The 15,089-nt window shown below is 42.5% G+C and overlaps 1 protein-coding gene across 11 annotated transcripts in view; it reads left to right on the top strand.

The window, feature by feature from the left end:
• Positions 1-15,089, top strand: part of plppr1 (phospholipid phosphatase related 1) — a 78,110-nt gene that overhangs the window by 46,078 nt on the left and 16,943 nt on the right. For 10 of the 11 annotated variants that reach the window (XR_013547118.1, XM_078396880.1, XM_078396889.1 and 7 more), the window contains 4 exons: positions 3,449-3,581; positions 5,183-5,433; positions 13,594-13,770; positions 14,402-14,533. Coding sequence is in view for 10 of the 11 variants with exons in the window: in XM_078396880.1 (XP_078253006.1) it covers positions 3,449-3,581; positions 5,183-5,433; positions 13,594-13,770; positions 14,402-14,533 (693 nt within the window). In the remaining variant the exon portion in view is untranslated. The remainder of the gene's footprint in view (positions 1-3,448; positions 3,582-5,182; positions 5,434-13,593; positions 13,771-14,401; positions 14,534-15,089) is intronic. The other variant, XM_078396884.1, reaches the window with a different exon arrangement.

Raw genomic sequence — 15,089 nt, 5'->3', positions numbered from 1 at the left:
AGGTTTTGATCTTCAAACACACTTATCCTCAGCTGGCCAAAGGCTGCATTGACATGCTGAAGGCAATCTTGAATTTCATCAGCAATGTCTGCCTTTGCTGTGAGGTGGCTCCCAGGATATAGCATGGTCACATTTTCTAGTGCCTTGTTGTGGACCTTTACTATTGGAAGGCAGTGTTGGAAACTGGGAGTCAATTGACACGAGGCTTTTGTTTTGGTTGTGTTCTGCACTCAATAACAGAAGACACAGTGCTGGATAGGTGATGTTTCGAGTTGGGACCCTTCTTCTGAAGAAGTCTGTAGAAGGGTCCCACCCGAAACATCACTTATTCCTTTTCTCCAAAGATGCTGACTAACCCGCTGAGTTACTCCAGCACTACGTGTCCTTTTGTGTAAACCAGCATCTACAGTTCCTTGTCTCTACTCAATGACAGCGGTTAGATTCCAAAATACAAGTGTCATCATTTAGTTTAGTTTAGAGATACAGTGCAGAAACAGGCCCGTTGGCCCACAGTCTGTGCCGACCAGCGATCCCTGTACACCAATACTATTCTATGCACTGGGGACAATTTACAATTTTCACCAAAGCTAATTAACCTACAAATCTCTACATCTTTGGCGTATGGGAGGAAACTGGTGCACCCAGATGAAACCCACACAGTCACAGGGAAAACATACAAACTCCATACAGACAATACCCATAGTTAGGATCGAACCCAGGTCTCTGGCACTGTAAGACAGCAACTCTACCATTGTGCCACCATGCCGCTCCTACATTGACCAGTTTTTCTCTTACCCTAGGTGTTAGTTTTACCTCAGAGGGAAGTTTCTTGGAGGTGAGCTGTGGGGTTGAATCGAAGGTTGAGATGTGTTAGAGTAAAAAAACAGCCATGCTTGATATCAGTCCGCACGGTGATTAGGGCACCCACAAAGTGGTCTGAAATTGTCACCTTTCACTAAGTCCAACAGCATCCCTATCTTCAGCAGTGGTTGGTCTACAATCTCTTGTGTGAGATAAGTGTTAATGATGGCCCGATATAATCATGGAAGGAACAATATCAACACAGTTTTATTTTGGTAAGCATGGCTGTTTATCAAGCATGGCTATTTTTGTATAGCCATGTCTCTTATAGTTCATATTGACAGATTCTTTAGAATTTAGACTAGAGTGATATAGTGCATTAACACGCCCTTCGGCCCACCGAGTCCGTGCCGGCCAGCAATCAGCCCATACATTAGCACTATCCTACACACTGGGGACAATTTACAATTTTACTGAAGCCAATTAACCTACAAATCTCTTTGAAATGTGGGAGGAAACCGGAGAAAACCCATGCAGTCATGGGGAGAATGTACTAACTCAATACAGACAGTATTCATATTCAGGATTGAACCTGGGTCTCTGGCGCTGTTAGGCAGCAACACTGCTGCTGTGCCACTGTGCCACCCAATCAAAGGAACCATAACTGATTTTTTGAGCCATTTGCAGTTTCATTATACTGGCCGTGTGTAATTAGACATGCATTGCTTAATCTTTGAGACAAGCAAATGCTACTGGCAGGATCAACCAGGGACATGTGACAATAAAGCACATCTAGTTGTTGGAAAACCCCAGAGAACTGTGAGTCACTGGTCACTGAGCAATAATCAGTGTTTTCTGCTTAGTCCATTATGCAACCTAGCCTTACCACATCAATCCCACTAATATTACATGCTGCTTCAGGAAAGCAGCAAACATATTCAAGGATCACTCATATCATGTTTAGAGTCTCTTCTCCCCTCCCCTCTCCCAAAAGACAGAAGTTACAAAAGCATGAAAACATATACCACCAGATTAAAAAACAACTTCTTCCTACTGTAAACAGACTCTTGAACGGATCTCTTTTTTGCTATGTATTCCCAATCTTCCAATCTACCTTGTTGAATTTTTATGAAATCTGCACTTTCTCTGTGGCTGTTACACTGTATTCTACATTTTATTTTCTCTTTTGCGCTACCTGTTGTGTTAATCTATGGTATGGTTTGCCTGGATAGAATGTAAAACAACGATTTAACTGTATCTTGGTGCATGTGACAATAATAAATCAATACCAATAACTATATTTTACTATTAATGTCCATTGCATCTCAGGTGAGCATTCTTAAGTAAAATTTTACACAAAACCACAAAAATATCATTAGGTCAGTTGAGCAAATACATGGTCAAAGAGACAGGTTTTTGGAAATGAGGAGAGAGTTTGTACTGTACTGAACTGTACTCAGATCCCTGGTGGAATGGACAGAGGTGGCCAGAGATTTCAGTAGACAGTGAAAAAAGGGTGGCATAGTGGTGCAGTGTAGAGTTGCTGCCTTACAGCACTAGAGGTCTGGGTTTGATCCTGACGGGTGCTGTTTGTACAGAGTTTGTACATTCTCTCTGTGACCGCGTGGGCTTTCTCTGGGTGCTCCGGTTTCCTCCTCACTCTACAGGCCAGGAATAAAGACTTTATTCCTGGCCTGTACAGTGAGGAGTAAACTTATAGACGTGTATAAAATTACGAGGGACACAGATGGAGTAAATGTGCGCAGAATAAATAAGCCTTATCCCTCCCCCCCACCTCCTCCACCTCCAGCAGCGTGGCTGATCCTGTGTTTCAAGGTCATTTTAACTGTCCCCCCATTTCTTCAAACGTTGCTTGGAATATACTTAAAATTAAAATCGACAGTTTCTGGTGCAAATAATTTCAAACCTATACACACTTTTTTTTGTGTATACGTATGTGCGTGTGTGTGTTTATGTATATATATATATATATATGTGTGTGTGTGTGTATATATATATATATATATATGATGTGTGTATATATATTTATGTGTGTATACATACATATGATCTATATATGTGTATTTGTGAGTATGTGTATATATACACACTGAACTTTTTATTTCTCTATCATTTAATATATTGTTTACAATGTACTATGTTTACATATTCTGTTGTGCTGCCGCAAATAAGAATTTCATTTTTCTATCTGGGACATTTGACAATAAAACACTCTTGACTCTTCTCCTCTGCATTTCTCTGAATGAATTAGGTGAACTCTTACTCTGAATATGTTCCCTTATTCTAGACTTCACAGCCTGAGGAGACACTTGCCCTTTCAGAATCTAGTGTGGCTGAATGAGATCATCAATCAATTTGCTAAATCCCCTGTGCACTGGTTAATCACATCACAAGTGCCTCCTTACCTTGCCTTTCTTGAAAATGCCAATGGAAACTGTTTAATCTTCTTCACCTTACCTGCACTGTTAATACGTTGCCTTATCCTGTGTATGTTAAATTCTTCAGTCTGAAGAAGGGTCTCGACCCGAAACGTCACCCATTCCTTCTCTCCCGAGATGCTGCCTGACCTGCTGAGTTACTCCAGCATTTTGTGAATAAATATCCTGTGTATGTTGTTCTGTTGCAGATTTTCATCGGTGAGATTTCAATGTATTTTATAAAATCGACGAGAGAAAATCTGCTCCGCCAGGAGAAGACCATCGTAACAGGAGAATGTTGTTATTTGAGTCCTCTGTTGCGAAGAATAATAAGGTTTATAGGTGAGTCATTGAAATGAACTCTTGTTTAATGTATGAGAGGGACGGTTTCCATCACATTACTTCATGGAGGCTCCAAGGAAACCCAGTTAACTTGGACTTTACGTGGAGCAGAGAAGGTTCAATAGAGAACTTAAAATTTCACAGCTTATGGCAAAGAGTAGATGAAAGAATACTCTGTCAGTTGACAGGACCGCCAACCAGATAGGGATTGACAAGGGGATGGAGGGGGAGGGTAGAGGGGTTTCTAGGTGGGAATTTGACTTATTTTATTTATGTGCAATGTTCAGATTAGCCATCACCTCATGATGATCAATCATCCTGTAGTACCATAAGAGGTTTGACCTTCACCAGTCCATGGCTAACCTAAACTTTGATTCCATCTTCCTGCCTTGGTTAGTGATTATCAATAATTTTGGTCTAGCGTGAAACTTAATCGCAGTTTGGAAATCTCCAATGGACCACCAGCCTGGACAGCCTGCTGAGATTGTAGGAGGCAGGGGTTTGAGAGAGGGAGGGGAGGATATGGTAGGCCACCATTGTTGATCATGAATGCTTGCTGTGAGCCATTTGGCTGCTGTTTCATGTGAAAACAGTGATCATGATCCAAACTTTATCCTTGTGTACAAAATGCTTTGGGCTGACTTATTTCATCATGAAAAGATGTTCTGGAAATGCAAGATATTTTTTCTTTCATTTAAATAAAGATTGAAACCCAAAGATCCAAACCTCATTGATTTCATGTGTACTGATTAAGAGGCCCATGTACATTTGAGGTTTTCAGCCAAAGGTAGCATAAGCCTACATGATGGGAATTTGCACCCATAATGTTACATATTTAATGGGGTTTTGTTGTATATGTCTGTTGTGGTTGGAATGAGCTGCAGTCACATTTTTGTACCTTGGCCAGAACATTGGGTTTCTGATAAATGGTCGTTTAATTGGTTTACAAATTTGCCATCAGCGTTTCTTTGATTCATCGTACCTGGAGACCCACATATTCACATGGCCCCCTCACTTGTAATGCCAGTGGACCCCAGCTCTGACTCACAGCCAGTGCTGCTGTAGGCACTGGTCCTCAAACTCAAAACACCTGCAAGCAAATTAAGTAGCTATTAATCAGTTGATAAGCTGACACAAATTGATTTTTTTGTTATTAATTTTATTCATTTTCTGAGGCTTGGATTTCCCTCCAAGCTTCCAGCATTGGCAGCCTTTGTGTTCCTGCTACCATCACCCTTCTCGCTTCACCCTCACCGTCCCTCACCTGACTCCATCTGTCTCCTTTCTTTGCTTCTATTTTTTTCTCTTATTTCCCCTTTTTCTTCTTCTGCCTGTCTCCATCTATCCTGGGCGTCTTTGGAGTGCAGGAGGAAACCTGGAGCACCCGGAGAAAACTCACACGGTCACGGGGAGATCGTACAAGCTCCCTACAAACAGCACCTGTGGTCAGGATCGAACCTGGATCTCTGGCGCTGTACGGCAGCAGCTCTACCACTGTGCCACTGTGCTGCCCTGAAATCTCTGTAAACCTGTAGCTTAATCTCAAACTGCGGGAAGGAATATCACCTATTCACAAATCCCTGTTTCTTTCTCCCCCACAGGTGTGTTTGCCTTTGGACTGTTTGCCACGGATATATTCGTAAACGCGGGTCAAGTGGTCACAGGGAGCCTGACTCCATTCTTTATAACAGTTTGCAAACCTAATTACACAGGAACTGACTGCCGTTCCCGCTCACGCTTCATAACCAGTGAACGCATCTGCACAGGCAACCCAGACGTCATCGCAAATGCACGGAGGTCCTTTCCATCGAAGGATGCGTCTTTGAGCATCTACTGTGCCTTGTACGCCACGGTAAGGTCGTGACTCCTCTCGCAGCTGACGGGCCACGGTAAGGTCGCGACTCCTCTCGCAGCTGACGGGCCACGGTAAGGTCGCGACTCCTCTCGCAGCTGACGGATTCCCATTGTAGGGAGTGGGCTTCACATCTCACCTGAACTTCGATGGTTTGGTTGTTATCTTGGGAATGGACTCTGCTGATCCATATTGGTTTGATCACTTGTTCTCGAGTATCAGAAATCTTTAATGATAGCCTAAAATACTGGAAATACGCAGTGATCAGGCAGGATTGGTGGAGATCGAAACAGGGTCAATGTTGCAGGTGGTTGATCTTTCATCGGCACTGAAAAAAATTAATTAAATAAGTTTTCCGATGCAGAGAATGGTGAAGAAGGACAGAAGGGAAATTGTGGAAGTCCGGAGTGGTTCATATTCTACCCTATCACAGAGATTCTGCTTTAATTTTTTCTCTGCCCATCCCCCTTTCTTGCATCTTCACATTTGTTTAACTTCTTACTTTTTTCAGTTTTGTGCAAAAAGGTATCAAACTAAAAAAATAGTTATATTTCTCTCTCCACAGAACATGCCTGACCCGCTGATTATTCCCCGATTGTCTTGTTTTCTTTAAAGGTTTTCAGCATATGGAGTATTTGGTTTTTGAAGTATTTCACCTTTGTTTAAATACCTGTGGACTAAAGCTCAGATAAAAGCATACCCCATCCTGAACAATTTATTGGCTTGCTAATTCTCGCCTGAACACAGAAAGAAAAAAATCTAGCTGTAGTAATCAGAAAATAGGTCATTGAAACATAGAAACATGGAAAATAGGCGCAGGAGGAGGCCGTTTGGCCCTTCGAGCCAGCACTGCCATTTATTGTGATCGTGGCTGATCATCTACAATCAGTAACCTGGGCCTGCCTTCTCCCTATATCCCTTGATTCCACTAGCCCCTGGAGCTCTATCTAACTCTCTTTTACATTCATCCAGTGAGTTGGCCACCACTGCCTTCTGTGGCAGAGAATTGCACAAATTCACAACTCTCTGGGTGAAAAAGTTACTTCTCACCTCAGTATTAAATGGCCTCCCCTTTATTCTTAGATTGTGTCCCCTAGTTCTGGACTCCCCCAATATTGGGAACATTTTTCCTGCATCTAGCTTGGCTAGTCCTTTTATAATTTTATGCATCTCTATAAGATCCCCTCTCATCCTTCTAAACTCCAGTGAATACGCTGTCTTTCTAATCTTTCCTCATATGACAGTCCTTCCATCCCAGGGATCAATCTCATGAACCTACGCTGCACTGCCTCAATAGCAAGGATGTCCCTCCTCAAATTAGGAGACCAAAACTGCACACAATACTCCAGATGTGGTCTCACCAGGGCCCTATAAAACCTGCAGAAGGAGTTCTTTGCTCCTGTACTCAAATCCTCTCGTTATGAAGGCCAATATGCCATTAGCTTTCTTCACTGCCTGCTGTACCTGCACGCTTACTTTCAGTGACTGGTGTACAAGGACATCAAGGTCTCGTTGCACTTCCCCTTTACCTAATCTGACACCATTGACATAATAATCTGCCTCCTTATTTTTGCCGCCAAAGTGGATAACGTCACATTTATCTACATTATTCTGCATCTGCCATGCATCTGCCCACTCACTCAACCTGTCCAAGTCACCCTGCAACCTCCTAACATCCTCTTCACAGTTCACATTGCCACCCAGCTTTGTGTCATCCGCAAACTAGTGTTATTTCTAATTCCATCATACAAATCATTAATATATATTGTAAATAGTTGTGGCCTCAGCACCGAGCCTTGCGGCACTCCACTCTCCACTGCCTGCCATTCTGAAAAGGACCCGCTTTATTCCTACTCTTTGCTTCCTGTCTACCAACCAATTCTCTATCCTTGTCAGTACCCTACCCCCAATACCATGTGCTCTAATTTTGCTCACCAACCTCCCTTGTGGTACCTTATCAAAGGTTTTCTGAAAGTCTAGATACACTACATCCACTGGCTCTCCTTCATCCATTTTACTTGTCACATCGTCAAGAAATTCCAGAAGATTAGTCAAGCAGGATTTCCCCTTCATAAATCCATGCTGACTTGGACCAATCCTTTTACCGCTATCCAAATGCGCCATTATTACCTCTTTAATCATTGACTCCAGCATCTTCCCCACCACCGATGTCAGGCTAACTGTCTATAATTCCCCGTTTTCTCTCTCGCTCCTTTCTTGAAAAGTGGGATAACATTAGCTACTCACCAATCCACAGGAACTGATCCTGAATCTATTGAACATTGGAAAATGATCACGATTTCTTGAGCCACCTCCTTGGGTACCCTGGGATGCAGACCATCAGGCCCTGGGGATTTATCAGCCTTCAGTCCCAATACTATTTCTCGCCTAATGTGAATTTCCTTCAGTTCCTCTGCTCCACTAGTACATCTGGGAGATTGTGTCTTCCTTAGTGAAGACAGATCCGAAGTACCTGTTCAACTCTTCCACCATTTCCTTGTTCCCCATAATAATTTCACCCATTTCTGCCTTCGAGGGACCCACATTTGTCTTTACTAATCTTTTTTCTCTTTACATACCTAAAGAAGCTTTTACTGTCCTTTATATTCTTGGCCAGCTTTGCTGCGTACCTCATCTTTTCAGCCCGTATTGCCCTTTTTGCTATTTTCTGTTGTCCTTTGAAAGTTGCCCAATCCTCTGGCTTCCCGCTACTCTTTGCTATCTTATACATCTTTTCTTTCAGTTTTATTCCATCTCTAACTTCCCTTGTCAACCACGGTCGCCTCTTACTCCCCTTAGAATCTTTCTTCCTATTTGGAATGTAATGATCCTGCATCTTCTGGATTGTGCCCTGAAATTCCTGCCATTGCTGTTCCACCATCATTCCTGCTAGGATCCTTTTCCATTCGACCTTGACCAGCTCCTCTCTCATGCCTTCATAGTCCCCTTTGTTCAACTGCAACACTGACATTTGTGGTTTAACCTTCTCCCTCTCAAATTGCAGATTAAAACTAATCATATTATGGTCACTACCTCCAAGCAGTTCCTTTACTTTGAGTTCCCTTATTAAATCTGGTTCATTGGACAACACTAAATCCAGAATTGCCTTCTCTCTTGTAAGCTTCAGTACAAGCTGCTCTAAGAATCCATCTCGGAGGCACTCTACAAACTCCCTTTCATGGGGTCCAGAACCAACCTGATTTTCCCAGTCTACCTGCATATTGAAATTCTCAATAACTACAGTGGCATTACCTTTGTTATATGCCAATTTTAACTCCTGCTGCAACTTAAACCCTGTATCGAGGCTGCTGTTTGGGGGTCTGTAGATAACTCCCATGAGTGTCTTCTTACCTTTACAATTCCCCAACTCTATCCACAGTGACTCTACATCGTCAGTCCCAATGTCACCCCTTGCAAGCAACTGAATTCCATCCCTCACCAACAGAGCTACCCCACCTCCTCTACCCACCTGCCTGTCCTTTCTATAGGACGTATAACCCTGAATATTCAGTTCCCAGTCCTGATCCTTCTGCAGCCACGTCTCTGTAATCCCCACAAACCCACAATGTCATATCTACCAATCTCTAACTGAGCCTCAAGCTCATCTACTTTACTTCTTATACTTCCCGCATTCATATATAGTACTTTTAATTCTTTGCTCATCTCAGCTTCCACATCGATTCCTATTGCACTTGGCCATTCTCTCCTATTGCTTCGTCAGCTTTCTGTCCCATTAATTCTGGGGTGTTTCTTAATTATTCCTGTACTCTCTTTCCCTTTATCCTTGTCTATCCCATTTGAAACACCCCCCCCCCCCCCCCCCCACCATTTAGTTTAAAACCAGCCGTGTAGCAGTGGCAAACCTGCCTGCCAGAATGTTGGTCCCCCACCTGCTGAGGTGCAACCCATCCTTTTTGTACAATCCACCCTTACCCCAAAACAGATCCCAGTGGTCTAAGAATCTATATCCCTGACCCCTGCACCAACTCCTCAGCCACACATTCAGGTCCCGTATCTCCCTGTTCCTGCCCTCACCAGCACGAGGAACTGGAAGCAAACCGGAGATAACCACCCTGTAGGTCCAGCTTTTCACCCTTCTTCTGTGCTTTCTAAAGTAACGCTGCAGAATCTCTTTCCTTTACTCCCCGACGTCGTTTGTGCCGACATGCACTCCCACTTCCGGCTGCTCACCTTCACCCTTGAGGTCTGTTGCTAAGTGATACAATAGAGTTTGTGATTGAAGTGCACTTTTGCCAAAACACTACTTTAATTGTCCCATCATATCACTCAAAATATTGGCTGGTTATAGATTCTTAATCCAAAACATTCGATGGGAATGCGTAAGGTTTTGGAAAATCTGAACTGTTGAAAGGAGTAGGTTGAGGTAGTCTTGAAAGGAACCTTGAGCATGTTTAATGGTTTTGATGGGGTCGATGTAAGAAATCGATCTTTCCATGTGTTTGAAGTTCAAAACTGGAGATTAATACTAAATCTAATAAAGAATTCAAGAGAGCTTGAGTGGTCGAATTTGGAAGGGGGAGGGAGGTTGAAGAATTGATGGGAATGGCAGAACTAAACAGATTAAAGTTGGATTAATGTATAAATAGGTGCATGATGGCTGGCATTGAGTCAATGGGCTGAAGAACCTGTTTCGGTACTGTATCTCTTGATGAACCTATTTACATAGTTGTGTAGAGATTTAGAATTTTGACTGAAGAATGCAATGATTTTAATAGTCCTTGAATAAAATAATCTCCTGGCTAGTCTTTGCACGATATGTGTCACAGACTGATTCCTATTGCTGTTTGTCCTTTAAAATGATATGACTCCTGCACATTCAGACATCTCCAAGTATGTTTTTAAACACATGTTGATAGTTCACTGAGGGTTGCACAAGACAAATTTCAAGTGACTCCTAAATGCCTCCTGGTGGTCAATCCAAGTATTGTTTCCCTAAAATCTGATCCAGTACAGTGGTCTGTGCGATATTTAGTTAATGTGAATGATGTGAAAACTCCACTCCCTTTTTCCATTAAGCTTTATTTTTCTTGCTGGCTGGCAGAATGACGTGGCATTTATTTGTTCTTGAACTCTGCCTGCAGGTTCATCCAGAGTAAACCCTCAGGCATGGAAAGTACTCTTGTTAGTGGTGCATTTGTCGCACTCTGTCTTTGTACGTCCCCTGGCGACATTCAGTTCTATTGAAGTTAGCTGAGGACCAGTAGGGGGCACAATGGAGCCAATATTCCTGCAAACAAAGACAAAGTTCAACCACTGTTCCGTGTCGTTCTCTCATCACTACTTTCATTCAGTTTTCTTTGGTGGAAAGGAAGAGAGTGAGTGTAACTAGTGGTTGAATTCTCCTTTAATGGACACTGAGATTCCCTGGGAAAGTTGAGCTGGGGTAGCAGTTCAACAATCTATTTACTGACGAGCAGTGCAGCAATGAGAAGACGCAAGACCTATTTTCTCATGCCTGATTGATAGGTCTACCATTCAAATCTTTCTCCAGATGACCCATGCGCAAAGGCACAACATTGCCGATTGTCTGGAATTTCCAACTCGCGAAGGAAACTTGATTTTCAAGCTTGATGCTATATTTCATTGTAGGCAGTTGTGAGAGCATCCATTTTGGAAAACAAAAAGATCAAAGAGATGACTTTCTATTACGTGACTCCAAAAATCATAGAAACATTTGTCACAGAAGGAATCTAATTTGTCCAGTGCGTCCATACTGCGCAGTGCTACTGCAAGGTGTTTGGAGTTTCATGTCTTCACCATAACTGGGTTTTGCCAATATTCTCAATTTTGCTCACATGTCCCAAATGAGAACAAATTCTCTGTATTTATACCCTCCCTGATTTTAAACACCTCTGTCAGATTCTCCCTCAAAGTCTACAGATCAGAGAACAACCCAACTTCGCTCATCACATTACAAAACTCCCTCATCAATGGAATCATTTCAGTAAATCTTTTCAGTAAACCCTTTCCTATGGTGTGGCACCCAGCAAATAAGAATTAGGAGACTTCTAGTACCTGCTCCACAATTCAATAAGATCATGGCTATATATTTTTTTACCTCAGAATCATGTTCCTGTCCTAATACCCCATGCCTTGATTACCTTAATACCTAAACACACATCAATCTCTGCAGTGAATACTGTGGGGAATCTGGTCCCCCACAGTCCTCTTGGGAAGAGTCTTTCTAAGTCTGGAAGGAATAGGCCCAATCTGCTTAACCCCTCCCTCACAGGACTAAAATTAATGAGATTTACAACCCAGGAGGTGAAAAATTATCCTTCTTATTTTAATTTTGCAGAACTGGCCCCTTATTTCGATATTGTGACAATTGTTCTAAATGTTTTGGTCAGGAGAAAGATTTTTCAAACATTTGCCCTGTCAAACCCTGCAAGAATTCTTGTTTCAATGAGATCGACCCTCGTCCTTCTTAAATCGAGAAAGCATTGGGTCAATCTGCATAATCCTGACTCGCAATCTCTCATCCCGAGAGTCAATCTGATGAGATCTTCATGCACCCACTTTAAAAAATACATCTCTTTCTTTATCCATGTAGGCCTGAATTGCATACAATATTGCAGATGCGATACACCAGGCTGCATATAATTTCAATAAGGCAAATATAATTTCAATAGACTCAAATTATCTTAAGATAAAGGCCGAATATGATTATTTTTTTCCGATTGCTTGCTGCTTCAGCAGGTTAACTTCTAGTGATTCATGTACAAGGTCTCCCAGGTCTCAGCATAAAACCTCGCCATTTGAAAAATACTGTTTCTCTATTTCTTCAACTAAAGTGATTATCTCACCTTTTTTCCCCACGGTGCATTCCATTTACCACATCACCCATTCTGTTTATATTCCACGAGAGCCTCTCTGCATCCTTCCCATAATCCACACTTCCACCCAGCTTTGTATCACAAGAAAACCTAGATATATTACTCTCGGTCCTCCCATTCCTAGTTATTGATGGTGGTTATAACAACATGGGCCCTACTGATCTCCATGGTACGCAAAAATCACGGGCTCCAAAAAAATCAAAAAAATCTATACCTTTTCCCACTTCATGTTTTTTTTACCTTAATCCTCTCCAGTTTAATTAATTCAAATAAAATTTGATCTAATTCGATGTTATAACCTTTGTGTACCTTGTAGAAGGCCTCCTGAAAGTCTTAAGTATGCTATATACATTGGATCCCTCTGAGCTATACCTTAGTTGATTTTTTTTTTTTTAAATGGACTTATCAAATTTGATTTCCCTTTCATTAACTTCATGTTGATTCTGCCCAATTTTATTATTATTTTCGAAATGCCCCATTCACATTTCCTTAATAAAGATTCCAGCAGTTTCCTAGCCTGTGGTTCCCAGTTTTAGTCAGAGAGTCGCATAGCATGGAAACCAGCTATTCACTGTCCACCCTGATCAGTGGACACCCACCGGTTGTTAATCCCATCTTCCAGTGCTTGGGCCATGGCCTTCTAGGTGATTGCAGTGTGTATCTAGATCCTTCTTAAATGCTGTCAGTCCTCTGCTTTCACCATTCTGGCTGGCAGTGGCAGATCTAAAGGGAGATGCATCAAGATGGAAGGTAGGATTAGGTTGGGCAAAAATAAAATGTACTGGAGGAAATCAAGCGGGTAAGGCAGCATCTGTGGAAGGAAATGAACATAGACACAAAATGCTGGAGTAACTCAGCGGGATAGGCAGCATCTCTGGAGAGAGAATGGGTAACGTTTCGGGTCGAGACCCTTCTTCAGACTGATATCAGGGGAGAGGGAGATACATAGATAAGGAAGTATAAGGTGTGAAAATAGGACAAAGGGAATGCGGATCAAGGAAAATGTAGAATAGATCATTGTTGGCTGGGAGAAGATAACAACAATGCAAACAGAGATAAAAAAACAGATGCATTTTGGGTCAGGACCCTTCATCAGACTGAGGGGTCACTCCAGTTTATATGGCCCACTGACATAATGGGCCATATAGCCTCCTCTGTGTCATGCATTGCCATAAATAATTCTATGAAAAATTGTTTAAATGAATAAGTACCACAAAGCATCCTGTACACTTTGCATTGTTTTAACATCTAGCAGTGTGCCCACACCATTAAACAGTGAGTGTGTGACTGTGTTCTTTCCCAGATGTACATCACCAGCACGATAAAGACCAAGAGCAGCAGGCTGGCCAAACCTGTCTTGTGCTTGGGTGCTCTCTGTGCCGCTTTCCTGACGGGACTGAACCGGGTATCCGAATATCGCAATCACTGCTCTGATGTGATCGCAGGTTTTGTACTGGGCAGCACGGTAGCTTTGTTTTTGGTAAGTCCACCTTACACCACTCAAGCTAATCAAATGTGTCAAATTAAAGATGCCATTGAGTGGAGACAGAACCAACTTAGTAAAGATATCTCTCTCTATTTAACTTTATCCATGTAGGCATGTCTATATTTAAGTCTTCTCCATATATGGATATTTATCTATTTAACCCTCTCTATATACAGTAGACAATTGTACATAAATCCTCCTTATGTAAATATCTGTTTGCATTCAGTTCTCTCTCTACATAGGTCTGTATTCTCTTTTCCAAGATGCAGTACAGATCGCCACAGGAAATCCTTTTTCCCTGTGGCTATCAAACTGTACAACTCCTCCCCCTTCTGTCGTGGGGTAGACTGACCCCCCCCCCCCAATCTTTGCACGTCCCCAATCCTTTCCATTCATCACTTTAATTTCATGTTTCATGTATCTTGTGTTTTATGACTGTTGGCAGATCAATTTCCCTCCTGGGCTAAATAAGGTTCTATCGTATCATATCGTATACAATTTTCACTATTTCACTCTAACCATCTCTATTTAGGGATATGTTTGTATATATAGTGGACTCCTTGCTGCCAAGGGCCTGTTTCCATGCTGCATTATCGATGACATATATGTCCATTGTTATTGCCAGGGTATATGTGTTGTTCAAAACTTCAAAGGGACACAGACCACAACTGTCAAGCAGAAGCCCAAGGATCCACAGGGAGTGCCATTGATGACATTCCCTCGAGTGGAGAGCCCACTCGAAACCTTGAGCGCACAGGTAAGCCACACTGATCATCTTACGCTGAAGCTAAAAGACCTAGTTTAACACAGTGAATTGTACTGAGCTACCTTGCCCACCAGGATTTGCCCTTCTAACCTCATAGTTTAGTCAGTCAATGATAAATGATGGGGATAACATAAGACCATCCTCTTTTGGAATTGGCAAATCCAACAGGAAATCCAACCAAACGCTCGCCCCAACTTCTCAGGGTGTTGCTCATTTCCTCTACTATCCTGTTGTGGCGGCACCCGGGGGCTAGGCCACACCCTTGGTCATTCCACTCGGCACTCAGTGGACGGGAGGGATTAGGTCACTTCCTGGGTCAGTCCCCTTGGGTCAGGTGGTCTGGGACTATAAAGGGTTTGGGTGTGTCGACTCACGTTCTTCTTGAGTGCGGTGTTTGATACCACAGGTAATAAAGTTATTAATTACTCACCTGGCGTCTGGCCTGATTACCGCGGTGACCGCACCCACTACACTGGTGACCCCGACTTTCCCTCGCAAGTCGCGATGGACCAGAACCTGCTACTACCCGACTCTTCCAGTCAACCAC

This window comes from Rhinoraja longicauda, chromosome 3 (genome assembly GCF_053455715.1).
Source record: "Rhinoraja longicauda isolate Sanriku21f chromosome 3, sRhiLon1.1, whole genome shotgun sequence".
Lineage (NCBI taxonomy): Eukaryota > Metazoa > Chordata > Chondrichthyes > Rajiformes > Arhynchobatidae > Rhinoraja > Rhinoraja longicauda.
The sequence above is the reverse complement of the archived record's forward strand: the minus strand, read 5'-3'. Positions and strand labels throughout refer to the sequence as shown.